The sequence below is a fragment of the Balaenoptera physalus genome, assembly GCF_965194825.1.
Source record: "Balaenoptera physalus genome assembly, chromosome: 1".
In the NCBI taxonomy this organism is placed as follows: Eukaryota; Metazoa; Chordata; class Mammalia; order Artiodactyla; family Balaenopteridae; genus Balaenoptera; species Balaenoptera physalus.
Genome location: NC_138882.1, coordinates 180912961 through 180934681, shown reverse-complemented (window position 1 = coordinate 180934681; position 21721 = coordinate 180912961). Strand labels below are relative to the sequence as shown.

At 48.0% G+C, this 21721-nt stretch overlaps 1 protein-coding gene across 1 annotated transcript; it reads left to right on the top strand.

Annotated features, from left to right (window-relative positions):
• Window positions 1-14321: 14321 nt before the first annotated feature.
• LOC309642524 (uncharacterized protein) lies at window positions 14322-21089 on the top strand (the record flags this gene model as incomplete). Its single annotated transcript, XM_082424162.1, has 5 exons — window positions 14322-14372; window positions 14922-15165; window positions 16376-16434; window positions 18490-18884; window positions 20047-21089. The coding sequence occupies 5 exons, from the start codon at window positions 14322-14324 to the stop codon at window positions 20288-20290; spliced, it is 993 nt and encodes a 330-aa protein (XP_082280288.1). The 3' UTR covers window positions 20291-21089.
• Window positions 21090-21721: the final 632 nt, after the last annotated feature.

Below are 21721 nucleotides of genomic sequence, written 5' to 3'. Positions count from 1 at the left end.
GCCCGTCAGACGGCTGTTCAAGAACACAGTGCATAGGCTGACCTCTTTGCTGCTAGCTAATCAGTCCACCCAAAAAAGCGAGACACTGCTGGGTAGTCTCCCTCTCCCTCTCCCAGCCCTCTTCACTCTGTCTTTTAAATCTAATTTTCCTTTGTTCCTAGACTCAGTCACCAACTGATCATCTCATATGTGAGAAAGCAATCTGCATGCAAAATAATTAAGCAGCAAGTAAATGAAATGTCTCTGGCATATTCTTTGACACTCTTCCCCTCTGTGTGCTCAGTAGTCATTCCCTTATACTCTTACCAATGTGGGACCTTACTGTACAGTTTCTAGATCTGGGCTCTTGATGGGACATAGGGCTACTCTCCAGAGCCCCAGCTTCCCCCAAGCTGGTATCATTTCAGCAGGAGCAAAAGTAACCAGGACCTCTGCTGCTTCCAGAATAGATGCTACAAAAAGTTCTCAAAATCTGCTGTCCTAGATACTCCCAGAGGCCCCAGGGCACAGCTGAAAGGCTGAGTTTGAGATCAAAGGGACTGTGTTAAAACTCTGGCTTCTTCTCTTACCAGCTGTGGGACCCTGGGCAAATCACCTGACCTCATGAGCCTGGGCTTCCTCATTTGCAGAATGGAAACAATGTGGGGGCAACAGTCCCTCCCTCCTCTGATTGCTGTGGGGTTTAGAGAACACATGCACACAGCACACTGCACCAAGTCTCACCTATAGAGACGATGCCATTATGGTGACCACAACACGGGCTGTGTAGCATCACGTGGAGATGAAGAGGCCGAGAGGTGGGATTCGAACTCAGGCTGCCTCCCCAGTGTTCCAGCTGCTTCACTGGGAGAAAGTTGCTCAGCTCCGTCTTCCATTTCCTCACGTGTGAAATGGGGCAGTGATAGTGTTACTGAACCAAGCTTGGGTCTGCTTGCCAGCATACAGTAAAGCCAATCTACTGACCTCGGGCCGTGGTGAACCAAAGTGCATCGTTCATTGCAGGGGGCCAAGCAAGGAGTCCAGGCCGCTAATGCTCAAAAGGCTTGAATTCCTCAGGTGGCTTTCAGGGAAAGGTTTTTAAAGACAAGGTGAGGGAGAGGGGGTTGCGGGGTGTGTGATCAGCTCGTGGACATTCTTATGATTGGTTGGTGGTGAGGTAATTGGGGGTCAATCTCATAAACATCCTGGTTCCAATCATCTGGGGTCTGCTGTTAATCTGCTGTTAATCCTATCCACTCTATCATCTCAGTGCATTTTTTCTCCCTAGAAATGTGATCTGGGTTTTAAAAAAAATATCTTCTATGTTTCTAATTAACATGCTCAAGCTTTCCTCTATCTTCTTAAACATATAGAATATAGTTATAACAACTGCCGTAATGACTTTATCTACTAATTCTATCATTTGCATTGTCTCTAAGTCTGTTTCTATTGATTGATTTTTTTTCTCATTATGACTTTTAGGTCACCATTGCTCATTGTTATAGCAAATACTATGGGGAATTCCTTGGCGGTCCAGTGGTTAAGACTCCACAGGGGGCATTGGTTTGATTCCTGGTTGGGGAACTAAGATCCTGCATGCCTCGAAGCATGGCCAAAAAAAAAAAAGGAAAAGAAAAGAAAAGAAAACACTATGATAATAAATCTTTGTCTACTTTTAAAAGGGGGGTTTCTTTAAAGTAGGTTTCCAGAAGTGAAACTGCTGAATCAGAAGATTGAAGGGTTCTTAAACTTCTTCATCTTTCTGAAATTGCTAGGAATTTAGAAACTCCCTTGCTTCTGGTTCCATCAGCAGCATATAATAGTTGGAACTGGTCATTTCCTGAGACTTACCAGCAAGTCTGTATTTTTACTTTCCTGGAAACAGTGGGGAAAACACTTGGTGATACTATTAGCCCACAATCTATCAATATCTCCAGGTGGTGGATGGAAAGGAGTAGGAGAGGGCTTAGACACTGAAGTGCAAATTCTATTAAGAATAGTTACCATCAGCTGGGGCTCAGAGAGGTTAGAAACCTACCTAGGGTCATACAGCAGGTATATGGCAGAATTTGGGTTAGAATAGAGGTCTGCCAGAGCTGCTCTTACTATGTGCTGGGCACTGTTCTAAGTGGTCCACACATAGTAAATGTAAGCAGGTACTGCCCTAATCCCCATTTTACAGATGAGTCCTTTTACCCAGGGGCTACTTTCTTGCCCTCCAAACAAAGATGGAGGTGGAAGTGAGAAGAGCTGGCAGAGCCTGGAGACTGCTGCCCCCAGCCTCAGTGCAGAGAAGAAGGTGGACCCCCATCTCCTAAGAGACACCCCCATGGGGTGAGAACATGTCCTTTCAGCCAGTGACCAGAGTCCTCTGCTTGATGCATCCCTCCCCGCAAAGCCCCATTTACTGAAATGATCCCATTGCCTGGATTCCATTTATGATGAAACCTGCCAGAGGGGGTTAGAGATGCAGCTCAGAATTACTGAAGGTTTGCAGGGGAAGAGGAAATTTAAAGAAGCTGGGCTTAACTAGAGATTATCATACTAAGTGAAGTAAGTCAGACGGAGAAAGACAAATATATGATATCACTTATATGTGGAATCTAAAAAAAAAAAAAAAAAAAGACACAAATGAACTTATTTACAAAATATAAACAGACTCACAAACTTTGAAAACAAACTTATGGCTACCAAAGGGGAAATGTAGGGGGAAGACACAAATTAGGAGTTTGGGAGTAACATATACACACTACTATGTATAAAATAAATAATCAACAAGCACCTACTGTATAGCACAGGGAACTCTACTCAATATTCTATAATAACATATATGGGAAAAGAATCTGAAAAAGAATGGATTTATGTATAACTGAATCATTTTGCTGTACACCTGAAACGAACACAACATGGTAAATCAACTACACTCCAATATAAAATAAAAATTAAATTAAAAAAATAAAAAGAGGAAAACAGGTAAAAAAAATAAAGAAGCTGGACTTCCTCAGGGTCTTCTGAACTTCATCTCTGATACCATCTGGCAGGGGGCGAGGAGGGAGGGAGAGATTTGAGGTTCCTTTGTGGGGTAGTGACCCACTTTTCTCCAGCTGCACCCAAGCAGAACTAAAGTAAGTGAATTAAACAACCAGAAACCACTCAATGTCTGTCTGCTGCAGAATGGTAGATGGCGTGACTACACCACATCGACAAACCACAGCTACACATAACAACCCGGAAAAATCTCATAAACATAATGCTGAATGAAAAAAGCTGGACACAAAAGAGTACAGGTTGTAAGAGAGATTTATATGACCTTCCCGAACAGTCAAGCTAACTGGTGCTTTTAAAAGTCAGGACAGTGGCTACCCATTGAGGGGCGTGGTGACTGGAGGGGTTTCTAAGAGGGTTTCAGGGGTGCTACTGACACTCTGCCTCTTTGGGTATTGGTTACCTTGGTGAGTTCATATTCTGGAAATTCGTCCAGCTGTTTGTTCACGGTTGGTTTTTTTTTTTTGGCCGCACCACGCGGCACATGGGATCATAGTTCCCCGACCAGGGATCAAACCCGTACCCCCTCCAGGGGAAGTGCAGAGTCTTAACCACTGGGCCAGGGAAGCCCCCAGGCTGTTCACTTTTGATTTGTATATTTTCATGTATATGTTATACATCCATAAATTTGAGTAATAACAATGATAATGAGGACCATGGCAGTAAAAGCAAGTGGACTCAAATTTCACTAGGAAGTACTGGGTTGGCCAAAAAGTTCATTCGGGTCCATTTTTCCCGAATGAAAAACCCGGATGAATTTTTGGCCAACCCAACACTTCAGATACCCTTCTAGATGATCACATATCCTTCTGGATGATCAGACAATCTTTCTAGATAACCCAATATCCTTCTAGGCGATCCAGTATCCTTCTAGATGATCAGATATCCTTCTAGATGTTCAGATATCCTACCAGATTATGAACAACTGAAGTTGTGTAGTAGAAACAAATTTCGACTTTGATATCAGGCAAATCTGGCTTCGAATTCTAGCTTATTCACGGCATTACTTTGATTACGTTACTTCATCTCTCTGAACCTCAGGTTTCCCATCTGAAACTGGGACCAATCACGCTTCCTTTGAGGCTCGTTGTCATGATTACAGGTAGAATGGTTGACACACAGTAGGTGGTCAGTAAATGCATTGCACCTGGTGACCCCTCCGCCCATGAGAAAAGAGTTTAAAGTTCTGACCTCCCCTCACACCTCAGGCCCAGAGACTCTTGCTTCTAAAGGATAGAGTTGGTCACAGAGCAGGGAATTTCCACTTTGACCTCTCAGACAAGTGGCCGCAGAATTACTTTCAAAATCACTCAAAATCCCCCTCCAGGAAGCTTCAAGATGGTCATTGCTTGAAGGTTCTTCTTGTTTTTTCAGACTTGGCCTGGGCCCCTGCTGCCTTCCTCAAGGTCGCATCATCCTGGGAAGCAGCAGAGCCTGGGTGGTCAGAAGGAGGTTAGACAGGCCTGATGTGGACCCTGACTTCCCCTCTGCTTTCTCATCTGTTAAGTGGGGTGGAGCAACATGAGAATGACCAGCTACCAGAGTTCTTGTGAGGATTCTGAGACATGGGGCACGGACGGTGCTGGTTGCAAAGGGCACGTGTGGGTGGGGCCTGGCACCACTTTGCACAAGTTGATTTGCGTGGAGGTGGTTTGATCTGCCTCAGGAGTTGGGGGGTGTGACTGTGGACACCAAGAGATTTGTCTGGTGGCTTTGGCCTGAGCCCTGTGGAGAGAGCTCTGCAGAAACTCCAGGCGTAGGCTCTGGTCACTGGGAGGGGCTCTGCAGGGCACAGGGGACAGAGGGGTGCAAACGTGGTGCAGGATGGGTGTGGCTCTGAGGCTGGAGGGTAGGGAGACCCCACTGGGCCCCTGAAGGCCCACAGCTTTGGGGTGCTGAGGCCTCCAGGAACAGCTGCGGAGGTGGGTTTGGGGAGCAGAGCAGAAGACTATGAGAGCCTGGGGTTCCCAAGGCTACCTTGGAGACTCCCAGAAATAACAGTAAGATTTTACTTCGTGGGGACTTAGGGAGGGGCTGACTTATGTGGGTCAGACAAGAGGCCAGAGGCATTTCTTACTGTTAATATGATTCGCGCAGGGGCCCACAGCCTCTTGAGAGATGAAATATTTCCTGCCATATCAGTAAACAAAGGATGTCACGGTCATCAGCGATTGCAGCCCCCCAGCGTGAGCCGGTGAACCCTGAGAAAACTCAGGAAGGGAAGACTACCTGCCATCTAGCAGCCATCAGACTGCAGCCACTCCCTACAGCGAGCCCCGAGGAACCTCAGGGATGTGAAAACACAGGATACTGGCCTCAGATAGCTGAGGTGCGTATCAAAGGAATGATTTCAGTGAGCCCAGACTCTTGCATCCTCCCATACATAGAAAAAGTGCTAAATTCCTTAACTTGGGATATCTGGTTTTCTTTAATTAACAATAATCTTTTGATCTTCCTGACTACAGGCCCTTTGTTGCAAAACTCCTATATATTCTAGCTGCCCCCTCGCCTCCGGGGAGCAGTTCTCTCAGGGTTACTTGAGATGCTGCTTCCAGGGCTTGAAGTCCTAAAAATTCCCACCAAATAAAACAGGACTCTCAACTTTTAGGTTGTGAATGTTTTTTTTAAGTCGACACTCTTGAGACCTGGTGGAAGGGTATACCCAAGAGACACACCATTCACTCCATAGGAAAATAGCAATGTTTTGCCTTTTACATGAGGTCTTTGATCTCAGCATGTGTATGGTGGGTATTATCTGTCCATTTGCAGATGGGGTTAGTGGGGCTCCGAAGGATCAAGCCACTTCCCAGGCAGAGCACTGGCCAGACCCGGTCTCCTCACTCTCAAGTCTGATTCTTTTCCAGTGGGGCATCGCCATGGGCTATATGGACAATGGGTGGTGTTACGGGCTGAACTGTGTCCTCCCACCCTGTAAAATGTATATGTTGAAGTCCTAGGCCCCAGGATCCTATTTGGAGATAGGGTTTTTAAAGAGGTAATTAAGTTAAAATGAGGTCATTAGGGTGGGTCCTATTCTAACATGACTTGTGTCCTTATAAGAAGAAGAGATTGGGACATAGACAGGTACAGAGGGACCAACCATGTGAAGACACAAGGAGAAGATGGCCACCTGCAAGCCGAGGAGAAAGGTCTCAGAAGGAACCAACCCTACTGATACCTTGATCTCTGACTTCCAGCTTCTAGAACTGTGAGAAAACAAAATTCTCTTGTTTAAGCCCCACACTCTGTGGTGCCTTGTTATGGCAGCCTGAGCAAACCAACACAGGTGTTAAGAGAGCCCAGAAATAATAATGGATGCATAGGCAGGCTTCCTGGAGGAGGTGAGCAGCTGCTAGTCGTTGCCCTCTTTCTTCTGCTTGGTCCTCTTCCCCTCCCCACAGTGTCCACATGCACCGTGCCTGCAGTAGAGACCTGGTCTGAGGGACTGGTCTGGTTCTCAGGCTGCTGCCTGTAACCAGGCTTTCCCTGACTCACAAGGCTGAGCCCAGCTTGTTGCCTCAGTTTCCACCTCCATAAAATGGGAATAATGTCCTTTGATACCTCCCTCCTCCAGGGTCAACTGCTTAATGATTAGGAATTATTTGGTGATATAGTCATTATATACGTGTGTGTATATATAAAACATTTTTGTTATAAATGTAGAAGCAGTATACGTTTCTTAATTTTTTGTTTCTTTTAAAGTCAACTTTATTGAGGTACAATTTCCACAAAATTTGGTATAGCCAGTCTTATTAATTTCCGGCCCTCTAATAAGTATGTAGTAGAATCTCTTGTGGTGTTAATTTTCATTTCCCTAATGATTAGTGATGCAGAGCATCTTTTCTCTATGCTAATTTGTCAATCAATATCTTCTTTGGTGAAGAGTCTGTTCAAATCTTTTGCTCATTTTTAAAAATTGAGTGGTTTGTTTCCTTATTATTGAGTTTTGAGAGTTCTTTATATATTCTGGATACAAGTCCTTTATCAGATGTGTGATTTGCAAATATTTTCTTCTGGTCTGTGATGTGTCTTTCTGTTATCTCAGTAGATTCTTTAGAAAAAGCAGAAGTTTCATTTTCCTGAAGCCCAATTTATTGTTGGCTTCATATCTTCTATATTCTCTTCTATATCATGCTTTTGGTGTTGTACCAAGAAATCTGCCTAATCCAAGGTCACAAAGATTTTCTGCTATGTTTTCTTCTAGAAATTTTATAAGCTTAGGTTTTACATCTAGGTCTATGATCCATTTTTTAAAAATAGATTTTTTTAAAGTTTTGGTAAAATATACACAACGTAACATTTACCATCTTAACTACTTTTCACACTGTTTGTAACCATCCCCACCATCCAGCTGCAGAATTCCTCTCCTCTTTGCAAAACTAAAACTCTGTATCCACTAAACAAGAACTCCTAATCTCGCCCTCCCCCTCCCCTCCTCCCTGGCAACCACCATTCTTTCTGTCTCTGAATTCGACTCTCTAAGTACCTCATACGAATGGAATCATGCAGTATATGTCCTTTTCTAACTGACTTATTTTACTTAACACAATGTCCTCAAGGTTCATCCAAATGGCATGTGTCGAAATTTCCTTCCTTTTTAAAGCTGAATAATATGATCCATTAAAAGAATAGCTTTACAGAAATATAATTTGCATATCACACCATTCATTCGAGTGTATAATTTGATTTTTTTTGGTATATTCACCGTTATGCAACCATCACCACAATTTAATTTTAGAACATTTTCAACATCCCCCAAAGAAACCCTCCCCATTAACAGTTACCAACCTCCTCTACCCCATACTCCCTCCCCCAAGCCCCAGGCAACCACTAATCTGCTTTTGGTCTCTATAGAGTTGCCTAGTCTGGAATTTCATATAAAGGAAATCATATAATATGTGGCCTTTTGTGACTGGCTTCTTTCATTTAACATAATGTTTTTGAGGTTCATTCATGTTATAGCTCGTATCAATATTTTATTCCTTTTAATTTTTGAATAATGTCCCATTGTATAGATATTCCACCTTTCATGTATCTATTTATCAATTGATGGACACTTGTTTTTCCCTGCTTTTTGGTTATTATGAATAATCTTTCTATGAATATCTGTGTGCAAATTTTTGTGTGGGTGTATGTTGTCATTTCTCTTGGGTACATACCTATATACCATATATATAGCCATCCTAGTGGGTGTGAAGTGGTATCTCATTATGGTTTTGACTTGTGTTTCCCTAATGACTAATGATGTTGAGCAACTTTTCATGTGCTTGCTGGTCATTTGTTTATCTTCGTTGGAGAACTGTCTATTCAAATCCTTCGCCTATTTTTAAATTGGGTTGTTATCTTTATTGTTGAGTTATAAGAATTCTGGACCCAAGTCCCTTATCAGACATATGATTGGCACATATTTTATCCTATTCTGTGAGCTGCCTTTTTATTTTCTAAGTGGTATAGTTTGCAGCACAAAATTTTTAATTTTGATGAAGTTCAATTATTTATTTATTTATTTATCACTTGTGCTTTTTTTGTAGTATCTAAGAAACCATTGCCTAACCCAAGGTCACAGAGATCTACTCCTGTGTTTTCTGCTAAGTTTCTTCTGAGTTTTATAGTTTTAAGCCTTACAGTTAAATCTATCATCCATTTTGAGTTAACTTCTGTGTATGGTGTGGGGAAGGAAACCAGTTTCATTCTTTTGCATGTGGATATCTAGTTGTTTCAGCACCATTTTTTGAAGACCTCTTTCCCTATTGAATTGTCTTGGCACCCTTGTTGAACTATGATCCATTCTGATTAATTTTTGGATATGGTGAGATGTATGGATGAAATTATTTTTTTTCCCTCCCTCCCTCCCTCCCTCCCTCTCTTCCTCCCTCCCTCCCTCCCTTCCTTCCTTCCTTCCTTCCTTTCTTCCTCTCTTTTCTTCATATTGATAGTCAATTGTTCCAGCACCATTGTCGAAAATCCTCCATGGGGGCTTCCCTGGTGGCTCGGTGGTTAAGAATCACCTTCCAATGCAGGGGACAGGGGTTCGAGTCCTGGTCCGGCAAGATCCCACATGACGCAGAGCAACTAACTAAGCCTGTGCGCCACAACTACTGAGCCTGCACTCTAAAGCCCGCAAGCCACAACTACTGAGCCCGCGTGCCACAACTACTGAAGCTCGCGCGCCTAGAGCCCGTGCTCCGCAACAAGAGAAGCCACTGCAATGAGAAGCCCGCGCACCGCAACGAGGAGCAGCCCCCACTCTCTGCAACTAGAGAAAGCCCGCGCGCAGCAACGAAGACCCAACGCAGCCAAGAATAAATAAAAGAAAAAAAAAAAAAGAAAGAAAATCCTCCATGGGATTGCCTTTGCACCTGTGTCAAAAATAAATTTTCCATAAATGTGTAGGTCTAATTCTGGATCATCTATTCTGTTCCATTGATCTATTTGTCTATCTTTACACCAATCTACACTGCCTTGATTAAAGTAACTTTATAAGCCTTAAAATCAGGTAGTATAAATCCTGCAACTTTGTTCTTCTTTTCAAAGTTGATTTGATATTCTAGGTCCTTTGCATTTCCATATGAATTTTAGTATCAGCTTGTCAATTTCTACAAGAAAAGTCTATTAGGATTTTGAATGAGAGGGCATTGAATTTATAGAGCAAATCGGGAGAATTGGCATCTTAACAATATTCAGTCTTCTGATTCATAAACATGGTCTTTCTTGATTTCTCTGAGCATTGTTTCATAGTTTTCAATGCACAAGTCTTCCATATATTTTGTCAGATTTATCCCTAAATATTCCATATTTTTGGATATTATTGTTAAAGTATTTTTTCAATTTCATTTTCCAGTTGTTTATTGCTAGTAAATAGAAGTACAATTTTCTTGTAGTTTCATCTTATATCCTTCTCCCTTGCTACTAAACTCAGTTATTAGTTCTAGCAGTTTTTTTGTAGATTCTAGAGGATATTTTTTTTTACATGGACTATCATGTTTATGCCAATAGAGATAATCTTACTTCTTCTTTTCCAATCTGAATGCCTTTCATTTCTTTTCTTGCCCTAGTGAACTGCCTAAAACCACCAGTAAAACATTGAATAGAAGTAGTGAGAGTGGAGATTTTTGTCTTGTTCCTAATCTTAGATGGAAAAGTAATCAGCCTTTCCCCATTAAGTATGATGTTAGCTGCAGGGTTTTTTTTGTAGACGCCCTTTTTCAAGCTGAGGAAGTTCCCTTCTATCTCAGTTTTCTGACAATATTTTTCAAAAATCAGGGACAGATGTGAGATTTTGTCAAATGGATGGGTTTTTTGCATTTATTAAGGGGTTTTCTTTTTTAGTCTGTTAATAGGGTCTTTTTAGTCTGTTAATCATTGATTGATTTTTTAGTGTAAAACCAAACTTTCATTCCTCACTTGATCATTTTGTATTTTCCTTTTTATATCTTGTTGGACTCTGCTAACATTTTATTAAGAATTTTTACATCTATGTTCATGAGAGATATTAGTCTGTAGTTTCTTTTCTTGTAATGTCTTTATCTAGTTTTGATGTCAGAAGAATAGTGGCTTAACAGTATAAATTGGGAAGTATTTCCTCCAGTTAAATTTTCTAGAAGAATTTGTGTAGAATTGTGTCCTCCCAAAATTTATATGTTGAAGCTAACCCCCATTATCTCAGAACGTGACTGTATTTGGAGATAGGGTTTTAACGGAGTTTAAATGAGGCCATTAGGATGGTCCCTAATCCAATCTGACTGGTTTTTATGAGAAGAGGAAATGTGGACACACAAAGAGACAGGAGGGATGTGCATGCACAGAGGAAAGACCATGTGTGGAGCCATCTGTAAGCCAAGAAGAGAGGCCTCAGAATGAAACCAACCCTGCTGACACTTTGATCTTGGACTTCTAGCCTCCGGAAGTGTGAGAAAGTGAATTTCTGCCGTTTAAGCTACCCAGTCTATGGTACTTTGTAATGGCACCCCTAGCAGCCTGATACAATTAGTATTATTTCTTCCTTAAGCATTTGGTTGCATTCACCTGTGAAGTCATCTAAACCTGGAGTTTATTTATGAAAAGGTTTTAAACTGCATGTTCAATTTGTTTAATAGATAATAGGGGCTATTTCCAGTTGAGTGAATTCATGTTTTTCAAGGAAAGTGACTGTTTCATCTTAGTCATTGAATATACTGCCTTACATTCATTTTAACACAAAAAAATGACAGACAATAAAACCACCAGATATTCTACTGTCTAAAAATAACCACTGCTAATGTTTTGCTGTGTATCTTCCAGATAATTTTTATGCATGTGCCCACCCACCCCTCAACAACCACCCTCACCCTTTTTTTTTTTAGTTTCCAACAGTCTTTTTTTTTTAGTTTCCAACAGTCTTTTTTTTTTTAATTGGGGTATATTTACTTGACAATGTTGTGCCCACCCCGCTTTTCTTTTGTTTGTTTTACAAAATTGCTATTACCTTTAATATCCAGTTTTTTTGTATCGTTAAATCTTTGAAAACATAGTTATGGATGGATGGTTAATCATTTGCTTAACTAATTCCCTAACTTAAGGTGCTTCTGATTTTGGAGGAGCATCTAAAGAATGCCACAGTCAGTATCCTCTTTCATTTGTCTCTGGGAGCTACTCAGGTTTGTATCTTGGTTTATAGTCCCAGAAGTGGAATTACTGGGTCGACCAGTCTATTGTCGGCTTTTGATATTGAGCACTCCGTGATTGGGGGAGGAGGGGGGAGGGAGCGCCCATCCTCCCCTCAAGGGACCAAGCCCAAACCAACGCAGCCAGTGGGAGTGTGTGATGAGAAAATGGCACAGGACCATGCAGAGGCTCTCAGGGGCCTCCCCCACTGCCCCCACCCCCCCACCAACCCCAGCCATGACCTCCTTGGCATAGATCTAAGTGCCTCCTGGTTACCTGCGTGTTGGCGGCTGTATCGTCAGTATGTGGACTGGACTGGGTCTTACTTCTTGGTTCTTCCTTCTTTGGAGTGAGTTATATCGTTAAAAGGCATCTGCAAAAATCAAAGCGAGTACTGAACTGTGGAGGCAAGTGAAGGCAGAGACCAGCCTTACCCTCCCATCACCACACTCTGTTCTCAGGGAGCTCACAGTCTGATGGGGCAGATGCAGCCCCTGTCCCAGGAGAACCCCTGGCTTTTTTGGAGGAAATGATAGTCCCCTGTTCTCCAGGATCCCTGGTTTGAGTGCAATGTCAAGACCCACAGACCAAAACACATACAGGTGCCTACAAAAGACTGTATAAGCAAGCGCAGGTCAACACCTTCCACGTAGGGATGTGTGATTGGGTGCAGTGGGGCTTTTCTAGGATAACTTCCTGGGAAAGAGAAGGGCCTGGACCCGCAGAGAGGAGGTTGGGCAAGGGAAGGGTGAGGGCTGGGAGAACGGGGAAATGATATGTGGGATTGGCCAGCCAGTTGGTTTGGTAGAGCCAGAAGTGCAAGCTGGAAAAGCTGGGGGTAGGAAGGGAAGTGCTGGTGGCGGGGAGGGGCGGTTCTCTTCTGTTCTTTGCCAGCAAGTTTGGGACTATTGGGAGGGAAGGGCCAATGGAGACGATTTGGAGTTCTCATTTCCAATGATACTCTTCTTCCCCCCTCCCTTTTTCCCCTCCCACCATCTCAGTTCACCTCAAGGCTGGAGAACAGGCCTCTGCTTGGTAACAAATAGGTCTTTATCTGAGCACCTGCCGCATGCCCCCATAGCATACAACACCTGTAATCTGTTATTATCTGTGAGCAGAATCCTTACTCGGTGATGCCCGGTTATACCTATCTTACAGCTGAGGACACAGAGGCCAGGGAAGGGAGCTATCCTACCAGGATCTCAGAGTCAAGAAGTCAGGGTGCTGGGATCGGAGCCCCTGTCTGTGCAACGGTCCACACTGCCGGGAGCTCCCAGGACTCCAGCCCCCCTCTGTTCCTCCCTGGCCCCATCTTTCCCCCACACACGCCACCCCTGAAAAGAGGCAAATGGCACTGACCCCCAGGCCACCAGGATCTCAACCAGAGGTGACTGGGCCCCCCAGGGCACATTTGTCGATGTCTGGAGATATCTTTGTTGTCACAAGTGGGGGTGGGGTGGGGGGAGGGAGGAGGAGAGGCGCAGGGAGGAGCATGGGGAGGGGTTACTACCGGGTCTAGTGGTGGAGGTTAGGGATGCTGCCCAAGCCCCTAGGATGCCGAGGACGGTCCCCACCGGAGAGGTGTCGGGTCACATGACAGTGGTGGTGGCGCAGAGTAGCCCTGTTCCAGATCTGCAGGCTCGCCCTTCCGGATGTGAGCTGGGGGCTTCCTGCTGGATGCGTGTGCCCGTGCCCCTCCAGTCTTAGCCAGAGGTGGGCACCAGCAGCTTGCAGATGTGGGTAGGCAGTTCTCTGCAGATTCTGGACTAAAGCCCTTCCAGATGTGAAGGGATGGCTTACAGATGTGCGCATATCCACACGGAGGGCCTTCCGGGCAGAGCCTCTCCTTGACCCAAACTTGCTTCGTCGCCCTGAACTCTTCTCCTCCTCCTAGGCCTCAACTTCTGGGCTTCCGTGTCCATCTAGGCATTGTCCAGTTTTAGCATGACATCTGCTAAGTCACTTCAGCCAGGATCCCTCATCCTTGATATCTGATGGGGTTCCTCGGCCACCACCACCCCCACCAGCCCCCGGTGATGTCTGATCACCCTGCCTGCCTTCAGCAAGAATCCTGTTAGGTGGGTTTAGCCAGAATCCCCCCGCCCCCGATGTTTCCTCTTAGAATTTCCCATCCTCTGACCCCCATGCTGTGCCTTGGCTACAAATTCCCACTTTTCTTTGTTCTGTTTGGAGTTGAATCCAATCTCTTTCCCTCACCACAAGGTCCCATCATAGCAGTCCCTACGCTATCCAATGGCCCCCTTGAATAATTAGTCTGCCTTGCTGTGCTTTAACAAGTGTCACTGGATAATGTTTTCACCCCTTTCGGATGGGAAGAGAGAGAACTTTGGGCTAATTTCCTTTCAGATGCCTGGGGAAGGGCCACCTCCTCTTCAGGTGCATCAACTCCCACGCCCCGCAGGCCCGAGCACCCTGGAGTGGGAGTTACCAGGCAGCTGTGGGCAGGGCCGTGGGGCGAGGTGGAGCCTCCTTTTTCTAGGCCATGTGTCACCTGCCTCCTGCCCTGGGGCATTGCCCCGGCACTAGTCTGCCATTGCGACAGCGAGAAGCTGGGGCCTGCTCCCCAGAGACTTTGGGGCGGATCGCGGCTCTCCTTGAGATCCCTATGTTCCTGGCCCCCCAGAACCCACAACATGGCAGATGGGGCTCAGGCCAACCCCAAAGAGTTCAGGAAGAAGGAGCTGGTTAGACATCCCTCTGGGTGGAGGGGCCCGAGCCTCAGGGCCTCTTCTCCTTTGAGAAACTCCAGGTACATGCCTGCTTCCCTGGGATGGAGCCCTCCTTGGAGAGGAGCAGGGATGAGGTTGGGGAACGGGTTCCTAGAATCCATTTCTTCAGAAAGCAGAGCTCTGAGTCTCTGATGGTGGCTGAGATATGTCATTGCATTTTCAGCACTACAAGGGCCTTTGGGATCATCTAGCTAATCCTTATAGGCACTTGAGGCCCAGAGGGACTAAGGGATCTATGGATGATCACACAGCATTTTGGAAGTAGAACTGCAGCTAGAACCCAGGGACCCAGGTCTCTTGGCTCCGGGCGCAAGAGCCAGCCAGCAGGTTGGGTCACGTGACTCCCTGGTGTGCATATGGAAGGGGGTTGGTTCTGATCTGTGACAGGGTCCAACTCCATGAGACAGGAGCTCCCTGTCTTGGAAGCTGATTCCTGCTCAGAGTGGGAGGGAAGGAGCCTCCTGGTGCCTCTGGGCTCTGCCATCCTGGGGGCTGTCCCTCCAGGAGGTGCAGGCAAGTGGGAGGTACTCAGATCTTCCTGGAGGAGCTAATCGCAAGGCAAGGGCAGCAGGAAATGGGGCATCAAGAGACGGCGTTGACCGCACCTGTAACGAGGCCCAGGAGGGAGCCGCAGGCCAGGAGCTGCACGCAGGGGGAAGGGACGGACTCAAGACCAGGGTTTCTTCCTCTCTCAGGTCTTACCTGGGGATGAAGAAGTTCATCACCATCGCCATCCTGGCCAGCAGTGGTGAGTGAAGGCTCTGGGAAACTCCTCCTTCTCCCCCGACACCCCCAGCCTTTCTGCTGTGACTCACCCACGGGCCACAGGACCTCAGGCCTGCCATTGGGTCTCTGCTTCCTGGCTCTGCCCCTGCCTGGCTTCATCCCCTCTTTGGGGCTCTTTACTCCTCCAGGCACCTGTAAACATACCCAGGTCGGTAGGCATTTACTATTGACGAGCCTCAAGGGTGCAGGGCCCACAGCTGAGCAAGCATCGTAAAGTGGTGGTGGTGGCTTGGCGTCAGGGCACTTAGGGACACCGGGGTGCTTGTGTACATAGGAAAACGTGTTTGTGTACGTGTGTACATGCAGAGCTAGTGAGCTTGCATGCGGATAGCTGCATGTATCTATGTGTGTGTGGGTGTGTCCGAGCACGTGGTGATGTCTACGTGTGTAACACACATCAGGATGATGTGTAAGTGTGTGTTCACAGTGGCGTGTGTATCTCTACAGCATGTATATGAAAGTAGGCTGTACACATCTGCACATGGCAGGTGTGTAGCAGGTCTGGGTGTGAGATGTACCAGAAGACATGGAGCAGGTCTGGGGGCCTTCTTCCTTCTTCTTTCTGGGGGGCCCCACCCCCCGGACAGCCGAGGCTCCTGACACACAGGCAGGCGTCCTGGTGGCAGTTGCCCTGTGTAGGCGGAAGATGGGCTGAATGTCCCACTGGCTTTCTGTCCACCTGTTCAGCATTCCCTGAACCCAGCCAGGTTTGAGACAAAGGAAGAAAATATCAGAAACGAAATAAGGTTAAATGTGGCCAGACGTGAGAAACAGTTGGTTGAATTCAGGTGAAGTGACTTGTTATTTAGAACATAACCCCTTGAGTTCAGCCCGGCCCAGGGGCCTGGGACAGAGGCTGCAGCCTGAGTGAATGCAGGTTTTGTTCTTTCTGCTTGGAGTGGAATGTGCACGTGGCCACTCTGGGTGCTGTGTGTGTGTGAGAGTGGGAGGTGCGTGTGCATGTGTACAGGCGTGGGAGGTGAGTGTGGGTCTGCTTGTGAGACTGTATGAGTGTGGGAGGTATAGGGGAAGGGCAGGCCTGGCCCAGGGGCCCAACAAATCCTGGGAGGGGGCACCATGGGGGGAGCGAGGGTCTGGTGCGTGCCAGGCCCCGAGCTAGGCATGGGCCTGCCCGATCTCTGGAGGCTGGGATTGTTATTCCCATTTTGCAGATGGGAAAACAGAGGCCCAGGGAGCTTTAGTTCTGGGCCTGCCTCTGTCTGACTCCAAAGTGAGTGTGTGTATACGTGTGTGAGGTTGGCGATTACGAGAGTGTGCGTCTATGTGTGAGGTGGGTGTGAGCACAGGAAGTATGGGTGGGCGTGTGTCTGCGGGCGTGTGTACACTTGCGTGGTGTGTGGAGGAGAGTGTGCGGTGGGTGAGTGTGGGTTTACGTCTGTGTGTGTGTTAGAGTGTGAGTGTGTGTCCGTCCTGTGTGCGGATGGGTGAGTTTTAGGCGGGAGCTGATGGCTGGGGGCCCTGGGGATGGAAGCTGCCCCCTACCAGGGGTAACACCTCCAGGATGTGGGGGTGGGGGTGGGGGTGGGGGTGAGGAGGCCAGGACCTCACAGCAGGCGATGCAGCTGGTGCCCTGCAGGGGAATGTCTTTCTTGGCTGCTCTCAGATTTGGGAATCGAAGTCAAAGAATTTAGGCAACCTGCCTCTGGCCGCACAGCGCTAATGGAGAAAGCTGTTTGCAGATCCGGGTCTGTCTGACCCCCAGGATGCTTGGCACACATTTGATTCCAGCAACAAGAGCCCTGCAAGGCAGAAAGGGTGGGGGGAGAGCTAAAACTCCCGGGGACCCCTCTTGGCCCCCCTCCTCCCACTCTCTTCAACAGTCAACGCGGCCAAGTCAGAGACAGGCCTACAGGATGCAGGGGCCCCTCTCTCCCTGCCCCGGACCTAACATAGCCATTTACAGGCTCTAAACCATCCTCTTAAAATTGTCTGTCATTTCTCCCCACTCCTTCTTTGTTTCCTCTCTTGTGCGCTATTTATTCTCTGTAATGACGAAAATCCTGGAGCCAATAGACAGGAAGACACAGGTGGAGCAGGATTCCTAAAATCAGCTCTCTGACCGGGAGGGCAGGCCTGGCCCAGGGGCCCAACAAGCCCTGAGAGGGGGCACCATGGGGGGAACGAGGGTCTGGTGCGTGCCAGGCTCCGAGCTGGGCGCGGGCCTGCCCGATCTCTGGAGGCTGGGATTGTTATTCCCATTTTGCAGATGGGAAAACAGAGCTCCAGGGAGCTTTAGTTCTGGGCCTGCCTCTGTCTGACTCCAAGGTCTGTGCTCTTCCCACTGAGGCATGTGGAGGTGGTGAGTCCCTTGTCATCACTAGTGATGTTGGACAACCACGTCTCCAGAAACAAGTAATTTCGGCCTTTGGGTTTCCATCCAGTCTCCGTTTCTGAAATTCTTAGCTTCCTCCCTTTCCCAGCACATTTCCTCTTTCAGGCCGTGGAGCTGGGTGGGGGATGTGGAGAGAGTTAGGGTTAGGGTTAGGGTTAGGCTGAACTGGGTGCCTAGCCCCGGGCACAGATGGAGGAGCCCGGGTGGGGGAGGCACCCCAGCTCTGGGGCACACAAACCTGGGTTCAGGTCTGGGCTCTGCCACTTCCAGGCTGCATGACCTGGGCAAAGCTTCACCTTTCTGAGCCTCAGTTTGCTCATCCATAAAATGGGATGACAGCAGCCCTCCTGCCTGTGTAGGTGGCGGCCTCACCCAGGTAAGGACCCAAATTCCAGGCTCGATGTTGACTCAGCAGTGAGCCAGCACATCTGGGAGCCCAGGAGGCAGGGAAGCAGGGGAGGGGAGAATATGTCCCTGGGGTGAGCGGCCTGAGGATGCCGGGAAGCTGATTTTGTGATTTTGCTGGTATAGGAAAGGTTGTTGCACTACCTGTGAGACAAGGACAAAGGGGAAGAAATATATACGTGTGTGTGCGTGTGTGTGTGTGTGTTCATTGAATGATGCACTGGCCCCAGGGCCATGTGGGGACGCTGAGTCCCTTCTGGGAGCAGAGGAGCCAGGCCAAGCCAGAAGGGCCCAGAATCATGTTCAGAAGAGCATGTGGCATTTGTGAAGCCCCTTAGAGTGTATTAAGGCACTGGGCTCTCACTGGCTGGGTCTAAATTCTGCTTCACCTCTTTTCAACAATGTCCTCTTGGGGAAGTTACTATATGCTCTGGGTCTCAGTCTCCTCATCTGTAAAATGGGGATAATATCAGCACTCCGTAGGGTTGCAGGGAGCACTTGATGAGTTAATGCATGGAAGGGGCATAGGACAGTGCCTGGCAAATACTATTATTATATTCTCAGGGCCATAGGGCTCAGTGTAAGGATGTGTGTAACGCACCATACCGGCTGCTTTGTAGATTGCACCCTCCTCCTGCTCTGCCCTCCCTCTCCTGCTCCCTCTCTCCCTTCCCCTTTCCCCAGCCCTGGGGTGTTGGAAGGACAGCCAGTCAAACAGGAGAGGCCACGCACAAGGCAGGGAACTCACAGCACCCTCTCGGTTCTCTCGTAGTCCTGCCCGCGGCCCACAGCAGCCTGCTCAACCTCAAGTCCATGGTGGAAGCCAACACAGGGAGGAACGCCATCTTGTCCTTCGTGGGCTACAGCTGCTACTGCAGGGGGTGGTGGGGGGGGCATGGCCTGCCCATGGATGAGGCGGACTGTTAGGTCCTGGAGAGCCTGGGCTGCTGGAACCAGGCAGGGACGGTGAAGGTCAGACTGCCTCCATCTCTGAGAGGTGGGAGAGGCCCCTTCCCCCAACGAGGAGGCTTGTTTGATGAGTTAGTGGCCAGAAGCCTGATCTTTGACCCGTGTCCTCCTCAACTGTCTTGGATATTTTCTTTTCTTTCTTTTTTTTTAAAGTGTATAACATTGTGGGTTTTTTTTTTTAATTCTATCATTGGCATGATATTTTATTTATTTATTTTTTTTATTTCTTTTGGCCACGAGGCTTGTGGCATCTCAGTTCCCCAACCAGAGATTGAACCTGGGCCCTCAGCAGTGAAAGTGTGGAGTCCTAACCACTGGACCGCCAGGGAAGTCCCATCTTGGACACTTTCTATCGTCCCTTTCCAAGGTCTTGGGCTTGGAGGCATTTGAACTTCCGTTCTCACCGGAAGGAGCCTTTGACCTGCCTCCAAACACACATGAGAGCAATAGTCACACAGCTTATACTTGACAAAGGCAAGGGCTGTGGCCACTGGCCCCTCCGCCTGGAGGCTCTGGTGGACAGGGCTGTGCTTCCTCCATCAGGCTGGGAGCTCCCGGAAGCCGTGGCTTATGCTCTGCTCCTGGCTCCCCCCGAAGCAGCCAGCACCAAGTCTGGTATCAGTGGAGGCTTCATAAATGCGTGTTGACTAATTGCCTGCCCTCCACTAGAGGGGATGGGACAGCACACCACATTTGCTTCCTGTCCCCCGTCCCCAAGCCCCACTTACCTCTCCAGGCCTTTGTCTCTCCCTGGCCATCGTGCACAGCCAGGTATAGCCCCTGCATCTAACCGGTCTCTTCCTACTTTGACTTCACCCAGGCCCCTCCCTCCCACCCTGACCCCTCCTGCAGCTGCAGCCAGGGCTCCAGGGGGTGGGGGGGAAAGCTAGGGCTCTGGGCGGAGGACAAAGGGAGGGGATCATGGACAAGAACCCGGGGCACTGGCCTGGTTCTGCCCGGCTGTGTGACCTAAGGCAAGTAACTGCCCTCTCTGGGCCTCAGTCTGAAGGTCTGACTCGTGAGGGACAGGAACAGATGATCATGATAGGGGTCACTGCCGGTGGGAGAGGGGCCAAGCCTGGCTACGCCTGTCTGCTCTCCTCTCCCCACCCCTAGGTGCTGCCATGCCCACGACTGCTGCTACCAGAAGCTCTTTGACCTGGGCTGCCACACCTATGGGGACCACTACGACTACACCATCGAGAACAACACTAACGTTGTCTGCAGTGAGTCCCTCTCCCACCATCGCCCCTTCCCTCAAGAAAGTGTGTACTGCCAGCCCCCTCGGCCTGTGCTAGGGCCGTGGGCAGGCTTGCCAGATGAAACACAGGATGCCCAGTTAAATTCAAATTTCAGATAAACAATGAAAGATGTTCTCATGTAAGTATATCCTAAATATTGCATGGAACATACTTATACTAAAAACTAAATGTTAGCATAAAATTAATAAGTATTAGTATAAAATGAAGAATTAGCATAAGTATATCCCATGCAATATTTGGGATATACTTATACTAAAATATTTATTGTCTGAAATTCAGATTTAAACAGGTACCTTGTTTTTCGTTTGCTTGTTTGTTTGCCAAATCTAATAACCCTGGCTGTGGCTCTGGCACATCTCCCTGATGTGCTCAGAGCCCCCAGGCCTGAATTGGCCCCCAGGTTCTCCAGTCCCCAAGACTCTTAAGCTTCGGAGAGCTTAGGGAGTGATCCTGATTCAGTGGATCGAGTCTGGGTGGGGTCCAGGACTCTCTGTTTTTAATCAGATCCTCAGGTGATCCTGAGAGTTTGTGTCAGGCTGGCATGGGAGTCAGGGGACCTGGGTTGGAACCCAGCTTCTCCCAGCATCTCCTTGCTGTGTGGCCCTGGGCAGGGTCCTTCCCCACCTGGCCTCAGTCTCCCCATGGGTACACTGAGGGGTTTGGATCTGAGCAGACCCATTCCCTTCTAGTTCTGTCATTGGGACCCCAGCAGATGAGGTGGCCCCATCCTAGACACCCAGGGTTTCTAGGGATTCGAGGTGTTGGAGCCAGGCCTGGCAGGTTCCCTCCTTTACCATGGACTCATTCCCCACCTGAGGGGCACGGCATCCAAGCTGATGGCCCAGGTGTCCCTGCCCTGCCCCTGCTAGTGCCCCACCCTGGGGCAGCAGGTGCCCCTTGGCCCAGCCCCATGGGCAGCCCTGGGCTCCCTTTGTCTCCTTATCTTAACCAGGCTGTGTGTCGTCCCTCACTGAGAGCTCACAAGCAATGCCAGCTTTGCAAAGATACTCAAGACTCCTGTTCTCTGGGAAAGAGTCTGGCGGGGAACTGGGCACATCTGGGGACCCTTGGCAGCCCAGGGCTGTCTGGTCCTCATATTCTGCTGTTCAGATCTGCGATGGAGGGTCTGGCTTGAGAGAGGAGTTCATTAAGCAGTTCGAGGAGAGGAATCTCTCTCCTCAACCCCCAAGACAATGGACTAACCCAAGCAATGGTTTTCACACTGGGTTCTGGGGATTTCTGGGGCCATCAGGTCAACTGCTATGAGAGCTAACGGGGGGGTCGGTTATCCGTGGATTGGTGGTCCAGCTGGCTCTTTAATGTATTTTGTAGCTCAAGTGGCTTCTCTTTCAGCTGTTTAAAAAAATTTTTTTTTATTCTTATCTTTTTTATTTTGGCTGAACTGGGTCTTTGCTGCGGCGTGCGGGTCCCTCTAGTTGCAGCTCTCGGGCTCAGTTGCAGTATGCAGGATATTAGTTCCCCAACCAGGGATCGAACCCAGGCCCCCCCTGCATTGGGAGCGCAGAGTC